General features: G+C 38.6%; 4 protein-coding genes across 5 annotated transcripts; 2 read left to right on the top strand and 2 right to left on the bottom strand.

Moving 5' to 3' along the window:
- The first annotated feature begins 477 nt into the window (after window positions 1–477).
- acsbg1 (acyl-CoA synthetase bubblegum family member 1) lies at window positions 478–5,113 on the top strand. The gene is made up of 14 exons (XM_023422513.2): window positions 478–741; window positions 1,274–1,329; window positions 1,497–1,765; window positions 1,885–1,973; window positions 2,154–2,274; window positions 2,354–2,434; window positions 2,519–2,668; window positions 2,804–2,980; window positions 3,205–3,374; window positions 3,494–3,727; window positions 3,813–4,030; window positions 4,213–4,352; window positions 4,667–4,913; window positions 5,018–5,113. Exons 1-14 carry the CDS (start codon window positions 695–697, stop codon window positions 5,092–5,094), a joined length of 2,076 nt encoding a protein of 691 aa, XP_023278281.1. The 5' UTR covers window positions 478–694; the 3' UTR covers window positions 5,095–5,113.
- Window positions 5,114–5,318: 205 nt separating this feature from the next.
- On the bottom strand, window positions 5,319–10,004 carry idh3a (isocitrate dehydrogenase (NAD(+)) 3 catalytic subunit alpha). 2 transcript variants are annotated; one of them, XM_023422517.2, is made up of 12 exons: window positions 9,898–9,983; window positions 9,481–9,546; window positions 8,666–8,728; window positions 8,465–8,548; window positions 8,249–8,363; window positions 7,842–8,029; window positions 7,457–7,590; window positions 7,250–7,352; window positions 7,078–7,142; window positions 6,524–6,608; window positions 6,130–6,282; window positions 5,319–6,041 (listed from the first exon to the last, which is right to left on the bottom strand). In XM_023422517.2, exons 1-12 carry the CDS (start codon window positions 9,922–9,924, stop codon window positions 5,958–5,960), a joined length of 1,167 nt encoding a protein of 388 aa, XP_023278285.1. In that variant the 5' UTR covers window positions 9,925–9,983; the 3' UTR covers window positions 5,319–5,957. The 2 variants fall into 2 exon arrangements, with proteins under 2 accessions (XP_023278285.1, XP_023278286.1); XM_023422518.2 differs by lacking the exon at window positions 9,481–9,546 and having other exon boundaries at window positions 9,898–10,004.
- A 636-nt stretch (window positions 10,005–10,640) lies between these two features.
- On the bottom strand, window positions 10,641–14,053 carry lrrc61 (leucine rich repeat containing 61). Its single transcript, XM_023422519.2, has 9 exons — window positions 13,813–14,053; window positions 12,699–12,794; window positions 12,468–12,614; window positions 12,279–12,339; window positions 12,008–12,093; window positions 11,857–11,922; window positions 11,698–11,766; window positions 11,432–11,557; window positions 10,641–11,313 (listed from the first exon to the last, which is right to left on the bottom strand). The coding sequence occupies exons 1-9, from the start codon at window positions 13,838–13,840 to the stop codon at window positions 11,207–11,209; spliced, it is 786 nt and encodes a 261-aa protein (XP_023278287.1). The 5' UTR covers window positions 13,841–14,053; the 3' UTR covers window positions 10,641–11,206.
- A 579-nt stretch (window positions 14,054–14,632) lies between these two features.
- Window positions 14,633–22,235, top strand: cib2 (calcium and integrin binding family member 2). The gene is made up of 6 exons (XM_023422520.2): window positions 14,633–15,130; window positions 16,598–16,632; window positions 19,368–19,479; window positions 20,696–20,843; window positions 20,925–21,120; window positions 21,437–22,235. Exons 1-6 carry the CDS (start codon window positions 15,080–15,082, stop codon window positions 21,456–21,458), a joined length of 564 nt encoding a protein of 187 aa, XP_023278288.1. The 5' UTR covers window positions 14,633–15,079; the 3' UTR covers window positions 21,459–22,235.
- Window positions 22,236–23,354: the final 1,119 nt, after the last annotated feature.

The following is a 23,354-nucleotide window of genomic DNA, read 5'->3' as shown; positions in this document are numbered from 1 at the left end:
AAGCCTGTTTTTGCAGAGGATTCTTAGGGACCAAGAAATATTCCACACCAATGATTTCTATGATGATTGTCCGTTGTTGTTGCTGTAGATACTGAATTAACAGCTGCAAATGTTGCCTTAACTGGTCAATGATCACAGTTTTAAGTATGTGAATGAACTCCAAAGTGAGAAAATGATGTATTATGCAACCAACAGAGATTGATAATGTAGGAGGCTTATATAAACCCATTTGATCAATGTTTGGGATTCAAAACTCAAACATTGGCCTATTCCATCCAAAATAAAACTCATATAGATTTATGCAAGCTTGATCAAAGGTGGAGGTGTAATGTTGTTATGATTTGGCTTTTTACCTAGCTTTGTGTGACTTAAGAGAAAATTATAATTAGACTGTTTTACATATGAAAAGACTGAGCTAATTTAAATTCAGGACATGGTCTTGGGCTAGTGATCCAATACTGTGCACACATGGACTCGCAACCATTAACGACTTCACAAGGCTTGTTAAACCTCAAAGTCTTGTTAGTTTACTAGTCCCTGAAAAGATGTGGTACTTTCAAAGGGTGGACTTATCCAACAAGTAAATATTTTCTGTTTCACACCAGTCTGATTTTTAAAAGTGCCTCTTTTGAGCAAATCCACAGGCTTGATTCTACATAGCCTATAGCCAAACTACCAAGAGGTCTACAGCGGTATGGAATTTCTTGACGAAGAGAAAGTAGAGGATCAACTTGAGAGCAGGTAAGCAAACTGAAATGAACGTTTTTGTTTATTTAATCCAGAGTATCGGGAGATGCTATAGCCTCATCAGACTACACTAATAATTTTAAGAAGTGGTTAACAATTAATATGTTTATATTCAGTTTCGCAGTGGGATAGGTCAAAATGCTTTTCAGTTAAGCCTCATGAACCAGATTCACCAGTTAGCATGCTAATTCATTGTCACTATTGCCCAAGTTGTTGAATGACTGTTCCTGTCCATTTTGTATCAAAATGACCCCACTGAAGAATGAAAGATAAAAGTCAATGGAGTATTTACATATATGCCAAACAATAGTTTTTAATGAGTGGGAATGAGCAGCCCTTTGGCTTTCATTGACTCTGCTCTGTTGAACAAAGCAAGGCGGCTTTCGCTGTGCCAAAAGCCTGACACTGTTGAGTAGACAATGCTGCTGAAAATTAGGCCCATGTGATGAAATGAAAACAGCAACCCAAACCCATTGCCAGAATTTGAGGTGGAGTGTATCTGAGCGGTTTCCTCTGTGTGTTTCAGCGTTCAGGAGTCTATGGAAAACGTGCAGGCAGATAGTGAAGAGCATGCCACTGTGGGTGAGTTATGAGCACATGGGTCTCCATGTGGACATCCCCTGATGTGCTGGCATCATGGTGGAAGTCCTTCATCAGCAGACGCTGCTGGTATTGAATAATACTGAATTGAAATCCTCTGTGAGAAGGACTACATTTGTTTTTCAGATTTGCTTTGTCTCTCATCTCAGGAAAGAAAAATATAGCAGAGGAGTTAGCTGGCGCATCTCTTGCTCCAACTCATTCTCTTTGGACCACTGATGCTAGAGGCTCAGTCAGACTGAGAATAGAAGATGGATGTCCAGAGGAACCTATCACAGTTCACCAAATGTTCAAAGCCTCAGTTGAAAAATACGGAAACATGTATGCACTTGCCAGCAAGAAAAATGACAGATGGGAAAAGATAACTTTCTTAGAGTATTATCAATTCTGTCGGAGAGCAGCCAAGAGCTTTATAAAGGTATTTTATTCAAAAAGAAAACTTGTGTATAGTATATTCTAACTGACAACTATTGGATACTATCAATGGTCATGTTTTTTTTTTTAAACAAAAGACAAAAAAATGTGTTATGTGTGCAGCTTGGTTTAGAGCGATTCCATGGAGTGGCAATACTAGGATTCAATTCAACAGAATGGTTCTTCTCTGCAGTTGGTGCCATCCTGGCAGGGTAAGGAATACACATCTGATTTCAGACTGATTTAGTCTGGAACCGCACAGAGACTATACTGTATAGTTGTTAATGTGCTATAACCATTATATGATCTCCCATATTCTCCTGTTGCATTGACACATTCACTAACTACTTTCTGCCTCTTGTGTCTGTAATAACCTTTGCTATTCCTTACAGAGGGATAATGACAGGGATTTATGCCACAAACTCACCAGAAGCATGTCAGTATGTGGCTAGTGACTCCAAAGCCAACATTATCGTGGTTGAAAACCAAAAGCAACTGGATAAAATCCTGCAGGTACTGTTATTTAGATATACACAGTTCTTTTTCACATGCAAAACAATCAGTGCTAAATTTCTCACTCTTGATATCATAGGTATGCGACAGACTGCCACATTTGAAAGCCATAGTGCAGTACAGCGGGCAGCTCCAGCAGAAGCTCTCCAATCTTTACTCTGTAAGTCTGTCTGACAACACATGAAATGAAATGACTGTTTAGCTCAGGCTATGATCCAAGCTGCATTGTGCTGTTTTTGGATAGTGGGAGGATTTCATGGACCTGGGTCTGGATGTTTCTGAGAAGCAACTGGATGACATCATCAGCAGCCAGAGAGCCAACCAATGCTGCGTCCTGATCTACACTTCCGGCACCACAGGCAAGCCGAAAGGAGTCATGCTCAGTCACGACAATGTAAGCTTTCGTGTGACATTAGTTCATCTGTACTATTTGTAGTCATTGTTACATTGTAAGAGGCAGATGAAATAAAGAAAGTATTTCAAAGTAGGAGAAAGAGAAGAAACTCTTTTCTGTCTCAATCTTATTCAGATCACATGGACTGCCAATCATGCCAGCAGGGCCGGGGACATGCAGCCGGCCGACACTAAACAGGAGTCACTAGTCAGCTACCTGCCTCTCAGCCACATTGCGGCTCAGATCTATGATCTCTGGACAGGCATCCAGTGGGGTGAGCTGGTATACTTTGCACAGCCAGATGCCTTAAAGGTAAATAAACATGGCTTCATAACACAGTTGTTTTGACAGTTACAGGATATCTCAAATTCTACTACTTATTACTAAATTTGTTAAAACTGTTCTCCCAAAAGTCCCCCAAATAAAATTATATAAAGGTACTTCTGATGTTCTCTTAAATAATACTACACTATGAGCAAAACCAGCTGACTGAATGTATGTGTTTTTAAACTCTGTATATACTTAATTCTTTGTAGGGAAGCCTGATAACAACACTGCGAGAAGTTAATCCTACATCCCACATGGGTGTCCCTCGAGTGTGGGAAAAAATGATGGAGAAGATTAAACAGGGAATTAGTCAGTGTGGATATGTGAAGAAGAAACTGGTGACATGGGCAATGTCAGTCAGCCTGGAGGCCAATCAAAAGTGCATGCAAAACTAAGTGCTGATTAAGATGGAATTTTGTAAATACATTTAAAAAAAAAATTCTTCAAAGAGAGATGATTTCATTCTATTGTTATTTAACTTTTTAAAATCTTTTTCAGGGAAGATGAGAAACCATTCCTGCTGTCCCTGACTGACAGTCTCGTGCTGCAGAAGCTTCGGACTGAGCTGGGCCTGTCTTGCTGTCAGAAGTTCTTCTCTGGAGCAGCACCAATTAGTAGTGAAACTGTGCAGTTTTTCCTGGGGCTGAACATCCGCTTGTTTGAGGCTTACGGTATGAGTGAGAGCACAGGACCTCATTTCATGTCAGGTCCCAAAGTTTACAAATTACCAAGGTAAGTGTTCAAGGATCAGAACAAAGCTAAAGTTTAAATCTAATGAATATCACATAACATAAAGGATTCTTTCTCTTACATATAGTTGTGGTAAGGTGGTGCCTGGCTGTCGATACAAAGTGGCCAACATAGACTCTGATGGGACGGGTGAAATTTGCTTTTGGGGACGCAACATTTTCATGGGTTTCCTCAACATGGAAGACAAAACAAGAGAAGCTTTGGATGAAGATGGATGGCTGCATTCGGGAGACCTGGGGAAGATAGATGAAGAGGGTTTCTTGTACATCACAGGGAGAATTAAAGGTAGAACTGTCTGAGCAAATAAGGCAATTGTGAGAAAATTGTTTATCTTACGCTATCAGCTCTCATTCTGTACATTATCCACATTTGAGTGCGTGCTGTCCTGGATAGCAGATAATGCTCCATTATCCTTGTTATAAGTCAGAATCAGCTGTAATGTCAGGGTGCCCTCTCTCTCCATTCAGAGTTGATTATCACAGCTGGAGGAGAGAACATTCCCCCTGTTCCCATAGAGGAAGCAGTGAAGAAGGAGCTACCGATCATCAGCAACGCCATGCTGATAGGTGACAAGAGAAAGTTCTTGTCCATGCTTTTAACCCTGAAGGTAATCTGCAGTTAGTTTTCCATCTCCACAGCAGCAAATGGAGTTGTACTGTAGTCTCTTTATATAAACATTTTTATCAATTTTCTATTCTAAAACTCATTTAAATGCAGCTGCTGAATTCTAGTACCGTGTTTTGCATTAATTTTCTTCTTGTCGAGCTTCCTCAAGAGATTTGTAACAAGCCATGAAGCATAAAGGAGGGGAAGTTATTAAGACAAATGGTTTCACAAATTACTGTAAGTGATGATTCTAAACTGTAATCATGATTTATGAGAAAATGCATGAAATCCTTGGGATTTCATTCTTTGTTTTAGTGTTGTACCAATGCAGAAACAATGGAACCAACAGAGGAGCTGAGTCTGGAGGCTGTGGAGTTTTGCCAGCTGCAACGAAGCCAAGCAACCAAGGTGTCTGACATCAGTGGAGGAAAAGACAAAGAAGTGTACCGGGCCATTCAAGAGGGAATTGAGAGAGTCAACTCTGCTGCCACGTCTAATGCCCAACGCATACAAAAGTGGACTATTCTGATGAAGGACTTCTCTGTTTCTGGAGGAGAGCTGGGTAAATTTAGCAGAACATCGATCCAGTAGTTCTTTTTTGTTTGAAAACCATGCAACTTTGAGACTGCAGTGAACTATTGCTCATCATGTTGTGTTCTTTTCCAGGCCCCACAATGAAACTTCGTCGCCCCGTTGTGTTGGAGATGTACCACAAGGTCATAGAGGGCCTCTATCAGGAATAGTGTCAGGTTGCTAGAGAGATTACTGTATAACTGTTAGTATGAAAATTACGTCACTTCCATATCTCATTCTTGTGGACATATATGAAATTTAATAATCTATCTTGTGTACAGAATGCAAAAATAACAGAGGAACCATATTTTATTTTTGTTTAATAATATTTAAGAGTAAACCAAGATAATGTTTTAAATACTGAATAATACTCACATCTTCTCATAGGCTGAAATATTTGTCTGTAATTCATTTTATTGCTAGTCAACATTAGTTACTTGCATTATAGGATCTTACAATGTATTTTGTAGTCTAATTACATAGATCATAGTCAGCATGGATCAAGTGGACCTTATAACACCAAGAGTAGTCATTTTCATTAACATTAAATAAAAAGTCTGGCATTTATGATGTAATATTCATTGTGTTAACTATACATTCATTATATTAGAAGCACAGAACACTATGATATGAAGAGAAGACTTGCAGCAAGGAGTGCAAAACATTTTCAAGTTTCATGTTATGGAGCCTAATAACGTTCAAATTATAAAAGCTCCAATTTGAATGTGTCTTGACAAAATAACAGTGTCAAAGACATTTGACAAGAAGCCAAATTCAGCCAATAAATAGACAATATACACCACAGATTTAGCAGTTAAAGAATAATTGCATATCACATATACAGAAACTGTTGGTCAAAAGTTTTAAGACAGTGCTTTGGGGTGTGCAAAAAAATAAAACAATCAGGATCTCAAACTCCTGAGTCTTTTTTAAAATACATATTTTGGTTAAAAATGTGCTGATACAACATGAAATGATGAAGTAAAGAGGCCCAAACTCTTAACACTTAACTCACGGCCACATTAGCATCCTTTTAGTCCATATCCCGCACTCGCTGGCATATTGCATCTGTGAATTCGGAGCACTTTGAGTTTCCTCCCAGGTCTTTTGTCAGAACCTTGAAGAGGGACAAAAAAAGCATTATAAATAAGAATGGGAACATATACCCACAACTGCATGTCTTAATTTCTTGAAAAGAACATTACCGTTTTGTCTCGAATGGTGTCAAAGCAAGCCATTTCGATCTTCTTGGCATGGCCATGCAGACCCATGTGCCGCAGCATCATGACCGCACTAAGTAGCAAGGCGGTGGGGTTGGCCATGTCTTTTCCCGCTATATCTGGTGCAGTTCCATGAACCTGACAGAAGAAATTAATCACAATCTGTGATAATGATCGACTTTTATAACTTTTCTATAAACATTAGATTTCTAAAAAGATTTAAAAAAAAAAAACAAAAAAAAACATGTAGGCTAATAGTGTCTTCAGTAACTCATCCCACACCATGAATTCATATTGTGCAACTTGTACTATGATCATGAGATTAACTGAATAGTATGAGGAAAAAGTAGCCTGACAAATGGGAATATAAACAACATACCGACTCAAATATGGCAACACCATTGGTGCCAATGTTTCCACTAGGAGTCACTCCAAGACCTCCAATTAGTCCAGCACAAAGATCACTGTCAGAGTAAACGCATACAGTTACCTTTAGATTTATTCTAGTGCAGACATTGTAACCATATTAATTGGATGTACACATGTACATAGTTTTCAACTGATGCAGTCTATGTAAATGCTATTTGGAAAGGTGCATCCTCATCACAAAATTTCCACATCTACAGTATTTACTAAGTCCTTAGTCACCTTTTTTCTCTCATCGATATTAAATTGTTGTAGTTGAGGTTAGCCTAGGTACTTTGACAAGGTAAAGTGTTTGTCATTGTTATACATTATTATTTCCTGTTAATATGCTGCCTGGTTGAATCCACCCAGTCAGCACTACTCTCCTGATTTTAACACATTTCAACATGTAGATTAAAACAAAATGACACAATGCACAATTGTGTATAAATGCATATGCAAATATGGAGGATTTGCTGAATGATCAATTGCATTTTCTGGCTTTTTGTTGTAATTTAATGATCTTACCTCAAGATGTCTCCATACAAATTTGGCATCACTAATACATCAAACTGTGTGGGATCCTGTACCATCTGTAAAAACAGGTAGAGATAATGCCTTTATTGCATAGAATTATGCAAAATTTCTCACTAAACATCGCTTCTTATTGCACACTATTCTAATTCATAATGAGACTTACATTGAGACACACAGTATCCAAGTACATTTCAGTGAATTTCACATCTTTGTGCTTTTCAGCAGCCTCTCTGCATTTTCGGAGGAAAAGTCCATCAGACATGCGCCTATAAAAAATGTAACAGAAGACTTTAATTTCAATGAACAACTTAGTATTAGTATTAAATAACAGAGTATTAAAAGTACTAAATTTGTACTGAATACAACTTACATAATATTTGCCTTATGTACAGCAGTAACACTGGCCCTCTGATTGTTCCTGGCATATTCAAAAGCATACTCTGCGATGCGTTGGCTGGCTTGCTCAGTAATGAGCTTAATACTCTGTACAACTCCATCAACAATCTGAAATGAATAGTATGGATGTACTGTAGTAGTGAATGTGAGTATTATTGAATAATTTCAAAAATAAAATACAAAATATTCTATTCCTGGACATCTTAGGGTTTACGTTGGAGAAGCAAAAGTAAATAAATAAATAAATGAATAGAATAAGTTCAAATATAAAAGACATCAATATGAGATACAGTGTATTGATCTAAAAGAAATTGTAAATAATACAATGTACAAAGTAATGTGATGTTAAAGGTTTTTACCACATGTTCAATCCCACTGTATTCTCCCTCAGTGTTCTCCCTGATGGTGACCAGATTCACATCGGTGTAGGGGGTTTTGTAGCCCTCGATGGACACACAGGGGCGCACATTGGCATAGAGGTCAAAGGTTTTCCTAAGCAGTAGGTTCATAGAGGGATGGCCAGCAGCTATCGGTGTCTTCAAAGGACCTGTAGATTATTACATAATTCAAATTATTTACTAGTTCACCTGCAAACACAAACACCAATAGTTCATGTCTCCAAAACAATTTAATTACCCAAATGCTGTTGGAATGATTACTGGTATAGAGAGATTAGTTACGAGTCACTTGAAAAAAAATGATATTCAACATAATACAACACCATAAGAAAATCATCCAATTCTTTAGTGAATATAACTGAAGTTACCTTTCAGACCAATTTTGTTCCTGTCCATTGATTCTTTGGCATCAGGAGGAATCATCCACTTGCCACCAGGTCCTTGGATGGCAGTAACATTTCTCTCTTCCCACTGAATAGGTGCCTACATAAAAAAGTGTATGTACAACAGAAGCATTAGATTAGTTTATATAAAGGCGTTTTTGAAATTTAACAACAGTGCTTTGCTGTTCCAACAGTACTAACTTGAGCTGCTTCAAAAATTTTCATGACAGCACCGGAGATCTCTGGACCAATTCCATCACCAGGGATTAAAGTAACAGTTTGCATCTGTGAGGAAGAACAGAGACGAATAACATTCAGTGACACTGAAATATGAGCAATAAGTTACATCAAAAATCTTCTTTAATAAAAGTATTACTGAATCTCTAGAGTAAAGGTAAATACCCCACGGATGAACGTCCTGGGTTGTGGATTCTCTTTCATCAAAGCTCCAACCACCCGTGACATCTGACAATTAAAAAGACTCATGTTTTTACAGGTACATATCAAATACAGTGAACTGAGCACAGCTTGCTTAAGTAGTGAACATACTAGGAACAGAATGACCCAAGAATTGTGCACACTGGTGTTTTACAGCTTATACGGCTCTGGATAACTGTTTGCCGGTAATGTATTTTTGACCAAAAAGCTTTATAATTATCGTTATGCCAATACTTGGTCACTCTAGTAAATCATCTGGACATGAAAAGCAGTACAATCACATGAAACACACAGATAGATAGATAGATAGATGGATGGATAGCTGGATGGATAGATAGATTTGCAATCTGCAAAGGACATTCTGGAAGAGGAGACTCCAGTACAAAGCATGCGTTAATTAAAAGTGTTAAATAGCATGTTCTCTTGTCTTCTTTGGTAATGGTTAAGGACCCCCATACCACTCCAAAAGACCTGCAGTAAAGGCGAGGGTTAAATAAGGGTTAATAATATAAACTTGAGCAAGAGGAAATGCGAAGCAAGTTTCGTTTTGAAGCAAAATGACAGCTTACGGTCGACGGCGTATCTTAGCCATGCAGAACTGTTGAAGTTGCAGACTTGCAATACCAAAGGCGTTCCGATTAAAAAACAAAATATAAATATGGCCGAACAAAATGCCCATTTCAGATTTGAGTGACATAACTACTACGGGAGATTGCTAGCTAGCTCTTTCCCAAACGCAGCGAGGACAGTCAACGTTTTAATATGTATGCTTAACTTACTTCCTGTGCCTTGATTTTATCCTTGTCATTGACCGATAAACCCCACTTTCTTAGTAGATTAAGAATCTGTAGATGACAAACATTTGTTGCCATAATGTAGTTTTTTCAGAACATGTTCAACTTGAGCTATCAGCTATAAACTGTTACAATGCATTATAAAAGAAAAACATGTCTTCACATAGCTAGCTAGCTAAATGGCAGTCAAGAGTCAGGTTGCTATAGTAACTACAAGCAAGTCGCCTGAGCTGGAGCCTAGCTAGTTAGCTGAGTAGCTAATGTCTGTCTGTGGTATCCCAGTACTCTTTGAATGTATGAACTACAGTCAACGAACCTAAGATTAGTTGATGAGGTGAAACAGAATGTCATGCGTTTGGTGCAACATATATGAAAGATTAGCATTTTTTCTCCCGTACATACCGCTGACCTCCACGCCTTCCCTGCCATCCTGTTAGCCAAGGTCGATGCAGCAGCAGCAGCGGCAGCAAGAGCAGCAGCAGGAGGACGAGAAGGGCTTCTGCCTCTTCTTTGAGGTTTTATGGTCTCCAAACTTAATGTTGCATTACTGCCACCTTCTGGCAGTAATGAAATACTGTAATCAAATACTCAAATGATTTCTTGCGTTTCCACAGTGTTTGTCCTGCATGAGATGACGTGTTGTACTCTTTCTGCTTTCTGACACCTCTCTCTATGATCTGAGATGTTTTCGTATAATGAAGTGTGTTATTAAAATCACTATATCCGGTTCTCTTTCCCATCTTTTCCCTTGTTCCTCACCACCCCCACCCTTTTCTGTGGCTTCATGATCCCAGTTCTGCTGCCACTCTTGATCAATTTTCCTCCAGACTAAATTTTCCCCTCTGAATTTGAAAGTGTTAACTTTTCAACATGTGCGTGAATTTCAGTCTGTGAGCATTATTCTGTGAGGAAGATCCTGATGGTTTTTGGTAGTGCCGAACTCAATGCAGGAGTCTACCACCAGCAAGTGGCGCCAGTAGACTGCTTCTGAGGGTCTACAAATTTCACCATGAGTGACTCATTTCTTCCCTTAAGCCACATCATTAATACACGTTTTCTCTGGCTCTGGATGTGTAAACAGTGTATAGTATGTATGCATCAATATTAATAAACTGGAATTATGAGTAAAAATCAAAGATTTGCAGTCAACTTTACACCTTTATAAGCACTGTATTTTCAACAAGTTGGTCGTACACATAATAAATTTTATGGTATAAAACAAGTAGAAACAGCTGAAACAATCATTCAATCACATTTTGCAAAAGTTCAACATACCAAGAAAGCATACAGCATGGGACACATTAACTCCCACAATTATCCAGCAATGCAAAATGGAAAAGAGCTTTTAATTACTGAAAACCTATAGAAATTCTGAAGCAGCATAGCTCTCAGCATAAATGCAGGCTACTACATGGTACAAAATGCACACTGTGCAAGTAAAGACATCTTTGAACCAAACTGAGGGATGTCAGTATGGATAAAGGCTTTCAAACCACTCACATGTATCGTCAGATACCCAATGCATAGGATGCGATAAAATTTCAACAAATGCCTCACACTGCAACACAGAGCATGTGTGTCTGGCAATGATACTTATCAAGCATTTGGATATAGCTTAGTAATTTGAAAAGAACTACAGTACATTAGCCATAGTATATCACACAACAAAAAGTTGTTAAATGTTGCACACATGTGTCCAAATCAGCTCAACTCAGATGGCATACTGCTTTGGCTGCTTCTTCAGACTCATCGATCTTTCAGTTTGTGAAATTACATGAGTGGCTCTGTTGTTGAGGAGTCTGCATTCATGAAGAACGTCTGTAGAAAGTCAAATATAGGACAATTACATAGAATACTATAAACAAGGCACAACAGTCACAACCGGTTACATGCAACACAATTCTTTTAAAACACAGCTCTACAGAAAATGTCTTACCATTAAACTGTTTGTAGGCTTCCTCGATAATGGCATTGTTTGATCTCTTTATCTCCCAGTAACTATCTTCCACCCATGGCTTGCAATCAGGATGTTCAATAAGCTGTCCATTCTTGTATAAACCAGCTAAACATTCAAAGACAGAAAGACAAACTTATTGCTATATCGATTTATTGTTTACTAACATTTTGTAAATCATTCTGTAAATGCCACTGGAAAACATTATGAATGATAAATACCACAACCAACATCTTAATCTGATGTACCTTTGATGGTATCATCAATGTCTTTGCATAACTGGTACAGGTCGCTCCCACGCCCAACAACTCTTTCACCTACAATTTAAACAGAAACAAAGAGCTTGGGAAACATTCACATCAGTGTGATTGTTAATGTGCAAAAGAATAAATGAAAAAATATCTCACCATCCAGCACCTTAATGTTTGGGAACATCTCCAGAACTATGGTTCTATATGAAGTGTTCCTGCACACTGACAGAGAGAAAACCATTGTGAGTTTACTCATCAAGATTTTCCATCAACTGGATTCTTTTAAAATTAAGTCAGTGAAAATTACCTGGATTACTGTAATTGTAAGTGTTGTCTTTAAAACGTATATTTTCTAGCTTTCTCAAAGGCTGAAGGCAGTGAAGGCTCTCAATACTTGAGAGAAACAAAACAGACAAGAGAGAATTTTACACAACCAATTCAGAATATTGCTCTTACAAATGTAATTACTAGTAAAAAAAAACTGTTTTATGTTTAACATCAGTAACATATTTGTTTGTATAGTATGTTATCAACATTGTAATTAGTGACATATTTGGTCAATGGTTATATAGTGATACCTGGATATGATATTACCAGCCACGTTCAAGTTCTGTAAACAGTCACAACTGCGCAGTGGCTCTGAAAATACAAAAGCAATAACATTAAATAAAAAATTTAAAAATTTAAAAAATCTATTCATGATACTCTTTCTTGATAAGTGGATATACAGCATGAAAATTAAGACTATACTGCTCCTGCAATCTTACCTAAATTGGAAATCCTGTTGGCAGACAAATTGAGTACAGAAAGAAGCCGGAGAGATGCAAGAGGAGCCAAATTTGTGACGTTATTTCCAGAGAGATCCAGTCTCTCCAAATTTATACACTCCCCAATGCATCCAAGGTCATGTATTCCTAAAACACATACAATAAAAAATTTATAAGAAACTATAATGCATTTTTGAAGACTTAAATACTGAAATAGTAATTTCATCTTACCAAGACCTCTCAATTTGAGAAACAGTATTGACTCCAAATCGAATTCTCCTGTACGTGACTTGAGCAGCACAGCAGTTATCTTCTCAAATTCTGCATCTGAAAGAAGCAGAGCAACACGACTGCAGCATAACAAAGCACGTTCACTATTCCCGTCTTATTTGTGAGTCAGCACTGCAAAAGGAGAATGCCAGAAGCACTGTCTCTCTTCTGTTTGCCCATGTAATCATCTCTGAATAGTAAACACAAATTCAAGCAGCCCATGAATTTCATATCAGGCAGCACACTGAGCTTCTCCTCTGCCAGCTCCTGGGGGAAAGGGTCACAAAACAGGCTGATGTGCGGCTCTGTGCAATGTTTGTGATGGTACTGGCGTGCCAGTTGCATGCATGAATAACAACTGAGGGAGTTATATTTGGTTTAATTTCCTAAGGCAGCATCACTCCCTAACTCTGACTACACACGAATACTCCTTCATGAGCCTGTTCAAATGAAACCCTGATTCCCTGAAGAGAACTGCATCCCTGAAAGAAAGGACTCATCAGGTTGTCCTGCGTTAATGATGCTGGCGTTTAGTTCTTCCCATTTCTGCTGTAACATTTTCTGATTTACATCCACACAGGTTTTATTTGGTTCACTTTGTATGTAAATTATGTAAGAACTGGCCGACTGGTATCCATAACAGCACTACAAAATGGGGGAAGCGGTCGTGGGTGGGAAAAGTATGGCCACCAAACGCATATCTGAACACATATGTTAACACCTGCAGAAATATAGGTGATGGTGTTTGGTTTAGCTTGGCAGTCTGCCACCATGTTAGTAAATGTTGTTAGCTAATGTTGTTAATAGCGACCTGTATCTTAGCTATGACCGTCGTGAGGCGATGAATGCGTGATTTCACGAGAATGATTCGGCCGGATGAAGAGTGGGTGGGTTATTTAATGAAATGGTAATTGTTCTTTTTTTCTCTCTCTCTCTCTGATGATGACACACGTAAAGATGTTATGTAACAAACGATACGTTGTTAGCTACACCTTAGCATAAGCCACAGCTAGCTAGCATAAGCCGCTAGTGGCTAGCATAGCGACGTAGCAACAAGCTATCCATCACAACTTACCTTGGTCTTTATCTCGCTTAGAGTCCATCGTGGGCAACTTTGCTACTTGGAAAGCTACCTATCGCAATAAAAAGCGATGATTTTTTTTTTAACCAATGCAGTGGAAAGGCAAGGCAGTGGTAATTGTTGTGGAACGTGAAATTGGCATCTGTCCTGGGGTACAGTTGGGACACGCTCACTGTACTGCTGTGCTGCAGTAGCACGCAGGTGGATGTGGATGAGACGGACCTCAGTCTCCGCAGTCCAGCTCAGGATAAGCAAAGAGGGAGGCGGTGCAACGACTGTGTTGGAGGGTGCTGGGTGATGTGTCTGCAAAAAAAGTTCCAGTATTTGTTAGATGTTGCTTCCTGAGCAACAGGTTCTACGTTTCATGTTTCAATTAGAAGTCTTATTCCTGTAAACTATCCCTCTGTGGTAGTCTTTGGGAGTCAACACTAGATAACAGTGAAATTAAGTAGTGATGATACATATTGATTAAAACAAAACGGTCAGACATCTTTTTATGAACGTGTCTATTACCAGCGGTGGAAAGTAACATCACTACATTTCATATGGAAATATTCCACTATATTTTATGATAGTTTAAGTTACCATACTTTACAGATAAAAAGATGAAAAACAAAACATATGATCAGTTTATGAAATATGATGCATTATAGGTGAAATGATCCAACATTCAAATTCAGTTTATATGGTAATGCAACAATAATAATAGGCTAATAATAATAATAATAATAATAATAATAATAATAATAATATGCTAATAATAATAATAGGCTAATAATAATAATAATAATATCAAATGTTCTTATTACATTTCAACCACTGCCCATTACACCTTTTCTTCACCCAAAGTATATATGGACAGCGTCTCCCTTACCAGCAGGTTCTTGTTCTTATTTATTTATTTACCTCAGGTCCTATTGGTTTGTCTTGACTCCGGGACAGCAGCTGAGGGCTGAGGCAGATCAGTTTGCACTCCTTGGACTCTGCAGTCAGCCTCCATTGGCTCTGACACAACTGGACACGAGTCTTTTACTATTTTTTCTCTCTCTTTTTAAAAAAAATCATCCTCTATTTGTAGTCATGGCGGACACCTCCTGGAAGGAAACCAATCACCTTTTTTAAGAGTTGGAAACGTCCTCCACTCATCTTCCTCCTGTGCGGAGACTTTGACTCCGCGGACCCCCTAAATGCCTTTCATTGAGAAAAGGCTTCGGACGTTCAGTGTTGTGAATGTGTACAAGCAGCAGATTACTTGAATAAGATGGGTAATAAGCAAACAATATTTACCGACGAGCAACTTGATGCCTACCAGGTAAGCTTGCATGCCCCTGACTATACCTGCATCATATATGTCCAACACCAGGTTCAGAAAAATCATGGGAAAGATTAAAATTTCTTTGCATCTAAATGATGATGATCTACCTGAATGTAGTTCAGTTAATAAAAAATTATAAACCTATGTAAAGAATTAAGAATATAAAGCATTAAACTTAAGTGCATGCATTTTTCCATTATAACTATTCCATAACTATGATAATAATAAGTATTGTAAATCACCCTATGACTTTTTTCTGATACTGACCTAGTCACTCCTGTTAGTGGAAACCCCCCATGTGTCTTGGATTTAATTGAAAAAGCAAAACATACTGAACATTTTGTGTGAGAGACAGAAAAGCAATTGGATATTTTCAGTATTGATCATTAATACAGCTTAGCCCCATTAATTAATGATAGGCAATAATCAGTTACCAGCTAGAGTGCCATCAGTTATGACTCCACTGTCTAAATGTTGACAGTCTTGAAAAGTGAGAATAGCAGAGGGTTTTGATCTCACTGCACACTGGAGGTGCTCACTGAGCTATAATCTGAGAAGAGCTGACCTTTTGTTCCCTGTTACAATAATCCAGGTTTTCCTGTGAAGAAACGCATATTCATGTGCACAGGTTTAAGGTGATTAGGTGTGGATTTAATTATTGATGCCAAGCCAGTGTGATATGCTGTGAAACTCTACTCTCAGGAGACTGTTTAGTTCTCAAGAGCCTCTCTGGTTACTCCTGCTACTCTTTAAAACTCGTTCTTAGAAAACTGTTGCTTTCGCTTTCTGCCTTAGTTATTATTGAGTATCAATACATCTTACTGTTTTAGGATCAAATATTTACGATATAACACCTGAGTGTTGTTGTACCCCAAGATTCAGTGCTCAAGTAGTTTAACTGTACGAAAAGCATATTACTTTCTGTATTATATTGTATGATGGAGACCAGTAGTGTAGTCAGATATTGCTTTAAATACACACACAATTCTAATTAACCCAGATATCTTCAGTAGTTGGAGCTCAGCTGGCTGCGCTCTGCTCCTCACACTCAGGAGCACAGCTCAGGCAGAGCGGATACAAGGTAAAATGTAAACTGAGGTGCTCCCAGTAGGGCTTTTGGATAATTCGTGTGCCAACACATGCATGTCAGACAACAGCAGATCATGTTCCCCTGCCTCATCGATCCTATTACAAGTGGCAGGTGACAATACTCACACATCATCTTCATTTAAGCGAAACCGGACGCCTCGACTTGCTCTTTACAGTAAGGGTTGTTCACATGACTTCAGAGGAACCGTAATGTTATTTTATGTGACTCACAGATGTGTCACTGAGAGTGAGTTCAGGTCTTTTATAGAAGATGTAAATAATTACTGTACCTTCAGCAATGTGTCATACAGTATAGTCCTTTCCCAAACTTGTATCATACTTGTGTTTTGACAAGCTGTTTTTCTCTCATTGCAGGACTGTACTTTTTTCACCCGCAAAGAAATTCTGCGGTAAGTCTTATGAAGTGTACCTCTTGATTCTGATGCTCACAGATATACTGTAGATCAGCTACACACTTCACCACAATGTGTAATCATAAAATCATACACAGAATGATAGTAGACATAATAACAATCATCAAAATATACCAAGGCTGCCTTTTATCTCCCTGTTTTCCACCTTGTCCTGTGCCATGTAGTTAAAATGTACTTTAAGTGACCACTGATTTTCATGTAATACTGTGTGTTCATTCACAACCCATACTTGCATTACAAGGGCCTATATAAAAAAACATTGCATTTGGCTCCTGTCTGCATGTGTGAACCATGTCCAGTCCTCTGACTCCTTCCCACTTGGGGAAATCTAATGCTGAAACTGATTTTGTTGGCAGCTGCCGGTATGTGGGCACTGTTCGGAAAAAGGAAAGGTACAAAAATGTTTGCTTCTGATTAAACTGATTCACAACATTGAATTTAAAATGGGTCAAATGGTATATGTACTGCTGCTATAGAGGAAATACTGCATTTTGGCTTACATGCACAATATAATTGTTATGAATCATATGTGTATTTTAATCTATGCACATACAATTTTTAGTAATATATTTATAGGTTATAACATGCAAACGTTCAATAAAGAATCGGTCAATACTATAAATATTTCAGGCAAAACTGATACAAATTGATGCATATGAGGCAATAAGTGCAAAGCAAAATGAATGAATGTGGTCATTTTTTAATAGAATTAGGACACTAACATTTATCATTTCGTGGCTGCTAAATGTCTTTGTACAAACTGACATCTTAAATATTTCTCTTATCCTGTACATTAATGATCTTCTTCAACTGAACATCTCAGCAGATACAAACAGGCAGCATAACATAACAGCTAATGCAGACGCAATTACTGTAATTACAATGTATAATGTAATGACATTTATGAGTGGCACGCTATGGGCATTTATTGTTCATGAGGACTGTTATTATCCACAACAAGGAAAAATCTTTCAGTTATATGTCAGTGACGATCTGCAAAGTTCTGTTGAGCAGCAGTGTCACTATGTGTTACCTAAACCTTTGAAAGTCATGTTGACCTTTTGACTGTGGTGTTGTTTTCAGTCCCACCCAATATAGTGTCACGTTTCTACCTCTTTCGACATGTGCAGCCTCGACACTTTAAAAATGAAATAAACATAAATGTAATATATACTCTTAGTGATTGTGCTAGGTATCATGGCTCACCGGATGGCATCATTTCTCTCTTCCTGTCTGTCACCCCCTTCATTGACAGGCATAAATTAAACAAATCGCTCGCTCTTCTTTTTAATGGAATTGACCAGTGATGCTCATGTTTCGGTGTCTTTTGTCAGCGGTTCTACATGTTGGAGGATGAATAGCAACTTAAAGAAATGAACTACAGATACTGAAGAATGTCGCAGTGTAACATTAGATAAGGGTTATGTGATTCCATGCAGGAATTTGTTTGTTGATTTGCTCTCATGTTTGTGCAGTAAAGATTGTTTGTGAGACAATTTTCTAACAATGAGGAATTTGTGTCTGTTGGTGCATCTGTTGCTATCTTCTAAAATTACCCGAGTTATCAAGAATTAATGAAGGATTAAAATTCAACAGATTACACAACATGCTTGTTTGAACCTACAATTTCTTTTAAATGTTTTTATCTAAGACAGATTTGGTTTTTTTTTTCTCCCTTTCCACTCATCAACAGATTTTCCCTGCACATGTTCATCCTCTTTGATATTGAATTGACTTTGATTCCAAGGCTGGCAGTGGATTGGAAACCAAATTGACAATCAGCAGAGGGCGTAATAGGGTCCTACACTTTATGACCTTCATAAAACGCTCTTGTTTCTGCCCCCAGCTGCAGCTGTTACAGCACAGTTATGTAACATCAAAGAAGCAGGTTATCACTGACTTAAAGCCTTAGGCCTATGTCATATCCAGCATTAACACTAGAACATTATATTTCAGTGTTTTTGTATCTTCATTGTGCAAAATATTTGAAAATGAAATGTTAATAGGCCAACTGTATATAACTGTAACAGTTGCAACGTTTTTTTATTTTATGATTTGCTATTGCAATTCAAATTCAAAGAGATTTCAGAGCCAATGAGGTCAGAGAAGTTGTGCGTCCCAAACACTTTCAAGGATCGTAGTACATCAAAAAATAAGTTTGTCGTTTAAGACCAGTGTCCTTGCTAATGAGTGGCTCTGTTCTGGCATCAAATGTGACAGGATTCGTTAAGGGACAGTGTGAAATGGGGGCTGTAAATATTTTTTATCGTTCATACAGCCTCCTTATATTTCTTTTGACATTATTCTCAATAATAAATTACATAAAATTGAATGATTTTACAGCCCAAGAAAAGAGAGGGTCATGAGTGAGAAAGGTCAAAAAGTTGAATAATTGTTTTTTAAGAATGATTTGATTGTTCCGGTCCAGTATGTTGGAAAATTCACAATCGCCTTAACCCTTCTAGTGCTCCGTGTTTTATGGTAGGGGAAATATGTAGTGGTTTGCTTATTTATTTTTTCCAATAAAACCATATTCCATAATTGTTACACTGTATATGTGCTATTCATAAATCAATAGATTATTACATCATATTACATTAGTTGTGCTTCAGATTTGCCTGTGTCTCAGGGGTTTACAGCTACATGTTGAGTAGAAATCAATGTAATTTCTAAACTGCAGTACAGTAAGTGCTCTTTATTTTTTATTCCAGGTTGCATGGCAGATACCATGAGTTGGCTCCACATCTTGTACCAATGGACTACACCAATGATCCTGATTGCAAACTGCCTTTAGCCTTGATCGTCAACATGCCAGAGTTAAAGGTAAAAAACAATCCTTCTTCAGAGCACCTCAATATAGTATTAGTCCCGTGTCATAACAATATCCAAATAATCAGACACTTTTTACCCATTCTTTGTTTTTCACCAGCGGTATTGTGTTTCCTTTTTTTGGATTGTACTCTAAGCACACAAACATGGCACCCACTTCTCATGTGGGCCGACACCTAATCAATACACACTCTCGTCCAGAGGACAGAATTGATTTTTAACCATCATCATCACAGATCTGATTGTATGACACAGCTTATGAAAGTTAATGTGCCATGAAATGCTCTGCCTCTCTATCCTGACAGATGCATTCCCTCCTGTTTTTAAGCACCTGCCGTTTGAAAAGAACATCCAGAAATTTCTGAAATGGCATGTTGCGTAACATCACGTCACATCCTTATTCACCAAGAGGCTCATAATGTGTCATTCCTCTGGGTATAATTGGCCCTTGCCTGTAAAACTGTCGTGTGAATGCAGAGCTGTAAGGATGGCAGGAGGAAGATGGAGGCAGTCAAGGCAGGATTGATGAGGCCTGGGCAATACACAGTCATCCAAAGTCCTCTACAGCTTCATAACCATAAATACATTCCTATCTTGCTGGGGATTCAGTTTTAATGAGCTGTGTTGAGTTGACTGGACTGATTCAGGCTCCACTGACGTGATATCCAGTTAAAAATGGCATTGGTTTAGATGGCTGTTTATATAAATGGCTGCAGCTCAGCTTGTATTCAGCTCAAACATGCTAACTGCGCTCAGGACCACAGTTTTACTTACGTCGCTTACAGGTATAGAATAAGTGAGATTCTAAGTCACTTTTGATGCCCTCCACTTCAGTGTTAATTTATTACAACTTGCATCAAATCAGCCAATTACCTGGGATATAAAACCCCTAGTGGCAACTTATGGTTGAGCAACAGAGGAGAAAATATTGGCTTAGCTATACCAGCAAAAAGAAAGAGTCAGCCTTTTTAAGATGAACCCTGTGATCAGCAGAACACACCTAACAGTTTAAACCACTGCCACTCATGTACTGTATGTGAAACTCAGCAGCAGCATATAAAACCCCATGGTTATGAAACTTCTGATTTGGTTTCTTTTCTTATCCCAACTACACGCTCTATATTCAAATGGGTTCCTCATTGCAGTAAATCTTACATTTACATTAATATGCACTGATGTATTTAAATGTTGCGATCCCCTTCAACCGTAGGAAAACCCGTTTCGCAACAGGATCGTAGAGTCTTTCTCAGAGGATGGGATGGGGAATCTCAGCTTCAATGAATTTGTGGACATGTTCTCAGTCCTCAGTGAAACGGCTCCTAGAGAACTCAAGGCCATATATGCCTTCAAAATATATGGTAATGCTGAATTTCTAAAAGATACATTTAAATTTTGTGCCCAGATTAGCAGTTATTTGCTGTAACCCCTGTTACCCACAGATTTCAATGTGGATAATTACCTGTGCAAAGAGGACCTGGAAAAGACTCTGAATAGGCTGACGAAAGAGGAGCTGACTCCTGAGGAGGTGGATCTGGTGTGTGAGAAGACCATCGAGGAGGCGGATTTGGATGGAGACAACAAACTCTCCTTTGCTGATTTTGAAAATATGATATCTAGGGCTCCTGACTTTTTAAGGTAATTAAATGTACTTTAAATACGATTTTAAGACTGTGCATACATAAAAGCATGTGTAAATATATTGTTTACACCTCATTCTATGCAGTGGCATTTTAAAATCACCTCATTACCCTTCACGCTGTCCCTGCCTACTTACACGTTTCATTCCCCAGATAGCTGATTATCATATCCATCATTTAACTGTCACCCTAGCAACATCACTTTAACCCCGAGCCACCCATTCAATTATATGTAAATGGCCTCACTGCTGATTCCTGTTCCTGAAGTCGGTAAATTTACAATGCTGGTTCCTCATATTCTTCTGTTACTCCAGTACCTTCCATATACGAATCTGAGAGGGCTCCGTGGAAGGTTTCCAAGGTGGACGGCGTGATGAACCTCAGGACTCCGCCTGAACCACGTCCTGGCCACAGCACAGTGCCTGTCTTCCTCTCCCATCGTCAGAAAAAAACCACACATCATTGCTCTGCGGCCTCAGCGAAGTCTGCTTAGTTAGAAAGCAGAATACTGGATAAACCTGAATTCCCAGTACCCTGAATTTCCATACTGTGGATGAAAATGTTTTCTCCTCAAAGGGCTTGACCTGGATTGGTCTCTTGTTGGGAGAAAAGGTCATTCTTCCACATTTTATGTTTGAAAAATGGGAAATGAAACGAGTCTAAAATGAGCCAGACTCTGGACTGCCTCTTATTGAGCACATTCAAGAATGCATAAAATGCTTATCTACCTACAGTGTATTGCACGTCTTCCTACAATGACACACTAGATACTGTATAAGCTTAAGGACAAAGCTTGAAGTGAATGAAAGCACAGCATTAGTGTTAAAGGGCATACAGGTATTCTGTGTAAGCTATGCAATATTTGTACATGCAGTGTATTGCTTTTTAGTCATTTTAGGTTGTGTTTTTCGCTTGTGAAACTTGAACATGATGACAATCATATCGTACTGTTTTCCGGTTAAATGAAGGGCTCTGTCATCTGAATTCATTTTGGTAGCTTTCATCTGCCTCAGCCATTATCATGAGATGTTAGTTACAGCCATCTTTTGGATATATATTTTACTGTATTTAATGTGACTTCAGGTATTTGTCTTAAATAAATGTTTGTTTTTGTTTCTGTGTGTTTTGAGTGAATTGCTTTGTGTGAATGCATTTGTGTGGTTCATTGTAGTCTCTGAAAAAGCACGAAAGAATCGGGAGCTCCCACCTTACCTTCAGCTTTAATGCGCTCAGCAATATCCCGTCCTTATAACCAGTTCACCTCAACCCACCCAGCCATGATGATCAAGGAGTGTGCACAGTAAAGATCAGGAAATGAATGACCGTGCCTCTGTAGAGCCCATCATATGAGCTGTAATAACTTGTTAAGCAGGATGTGATCATTAGGAGTGAGCTGCCTCAGCATTCACGAGCATGATTAGATCCTGCACACACAGTTAATCTCAATGGAAAGCTGGAGGAAATGGCCTCAGTCACGCTGGTTGATGATTGATGGGTTCTGGTTTCCAGGCTCTGGTGCAGATTTGCATCAGGAACATATGGAGTAGAGTGTACTTTGTTGATTTTGTGCGGTCAATATTTTCAGCGCAGGTTGCACCAATGAGTGTGCGCAATAGAGCTACACTGGTGAATGGCATGAGTGTTCTTATAGAAAGTCCCCAATATGGTAAATAAAGAGAAGTTGATATCGAGTGTCGCCTGAAAGGGAGCAGGATGGGGAAAGTCAGTTAAACATTGTGCAGTCTGCAGGGCAGCCAGTTAATTCATTCCATTATCTCCAGTTGCCCTTTTATGAGGACAGTATCAAATATTCAGGGCAATACAGCTCTGGTTGTGTGGCTGCATTAATTACCGGTCTCGCTGAGAACATCTGTTAATTATGATTCCAGCAGAGAGGCTTCTGGCACACTGTGATACTGGGGCTGTAAAGCAGCCATCACTGTAAGCAACTGTTTCTGAGGCTGAGAGGGAACAAACTGTGTGTGAAACTCACGCTGATCTTTCTTCACGGGATCTCGTCTGTTTTCATTTGAGCTGATTGAAGATGGTGCCTCTAGCTTTCACAGCATGACGACAGTGGAGGATGTACAACGAGCTTGATGGCAGATAGAGATTCTTTATCACATTTTCTCTAGATATACCTTTTCTTATGGTATTCCTCTTTAATTTAGCATGTGTAGGCATTATATAAATGTGTATAAATGTCTTAATACACTATGACACACTAGTTGT

The sequence above is a fragment of the Seriola lalandi genome, unplaced genomic scaffold (assembly GCF_002814215.2).
Source record: "Seriola lalandi dorsalis isolate HSWRI2012SDOR001 ecotype SW California unplaced genomic scaffold, Sedor1 jcf7180002054682, whole genome shotgun sequence".
Lineage (NCBI taxonomy): Eukaryota > Metazoa > Chordata > Actinopteri > Carangiformes > Carangidae > Seriola > Seriola lalandi.
The sequence above is the reverse complement of the archived record's forward strand: the minus strand, read 5'-3'. Positions and strand labels throughout refer to the sequence as shown.

What these genes read in the sequence shown, in the direction of transcription:
- lrrc61 (XM_023422519.2), bottom strand. Translation starts at nt 13,840, where the DNA reads ATGGACTCTAAGCGAGATAAAGACCAAG. An exon ending in GCTGGTAATATCATATCCAG is followed by an intron (nt 12,094 to 12,278) that starts GTATCACTATAT and finishes GTTTCTCTCAAG; the next exon opens with TATTGAGAGCCTTCACTGCC. An exon ending in AAACATTAAGGTGCTGGATG is followed by an intron (nt 11,767 to 11,856) that starts GTGAGATATTTT and finishes TTTAAATTGTAG; the next exon opens with GTGAAAGAGTTGTTGGGCGT.
- cib2 (XM_023422520.2), top strand. Translation starts at nt 15,080, where the DNA reads ATGGGTAATAAGCAAACAATATTTACCGACGAGCAACTTGATGCCTAC. An exon ending in ATATGCCTTCAAAATATATG is followed by an intron (nt 20,844 to 20,924) that starts GTAATGCTGAAT and finishes TGTTACCCACAG; the next exon opens with ATTTCAATGTGGATAATTAC. An exon ending in AGGGCTCCTGACTTTTTAAG is followed by an intron (nt 21,121 to 21,436) that starts GTAATTAAATGT and finishes CTGTTACTCCAG; the next exon opens with TACCTTCCATATACGAATCT.
- acsbg1 (XM_023422513.2), top strand. Translation starts at nt 695, where the DNA reads ATGGAATTTCTTGACGAAGAGAAAGTAGAGGATCAACTTGAGAGCAG. An exon ending in CAGCCAAGAGCTTTATAAAG is followed by an intron (nt 1,766 to 1,884) that starts GTATTTTATTCA and finishes TTATGTGTGCAG; the next exon opens with CTTGGTTTAGAGCGATTCCA. An exon ending in AACTGGATAAAATCCTGCAG is followed by an intron (nt 2,275 to 2,353) that starts GTACTGTTATTT and finishes TTGATATCATAG; the next exon opens with GTATGCGACAGACTGCCACA.
- idh3a (XM_023422517.2), bottom strand. Translation starts at nt 9,924, where the DNA reads ATGGCAGGGAAGGCGTGGAGGTCAGCG. An exon ending in GGAAGGCGTGGAGGTCAGCG is followed by an intron (nt 9,547 to 9,897) that starts GTATGTACGGGA and finishes TGTCATCTACAG; the next exon opens with ATTCTTAATCTACTAAGAAA. An exon ending in TGGATACTGTGTGTCTCAAT is followed by an intron (nt 7,143 to 7,249) that starts GTAAGTCTCATT and finishes CTGTTTTTACAG; the next exon opens with ATGGTACAGGATCCCACACA.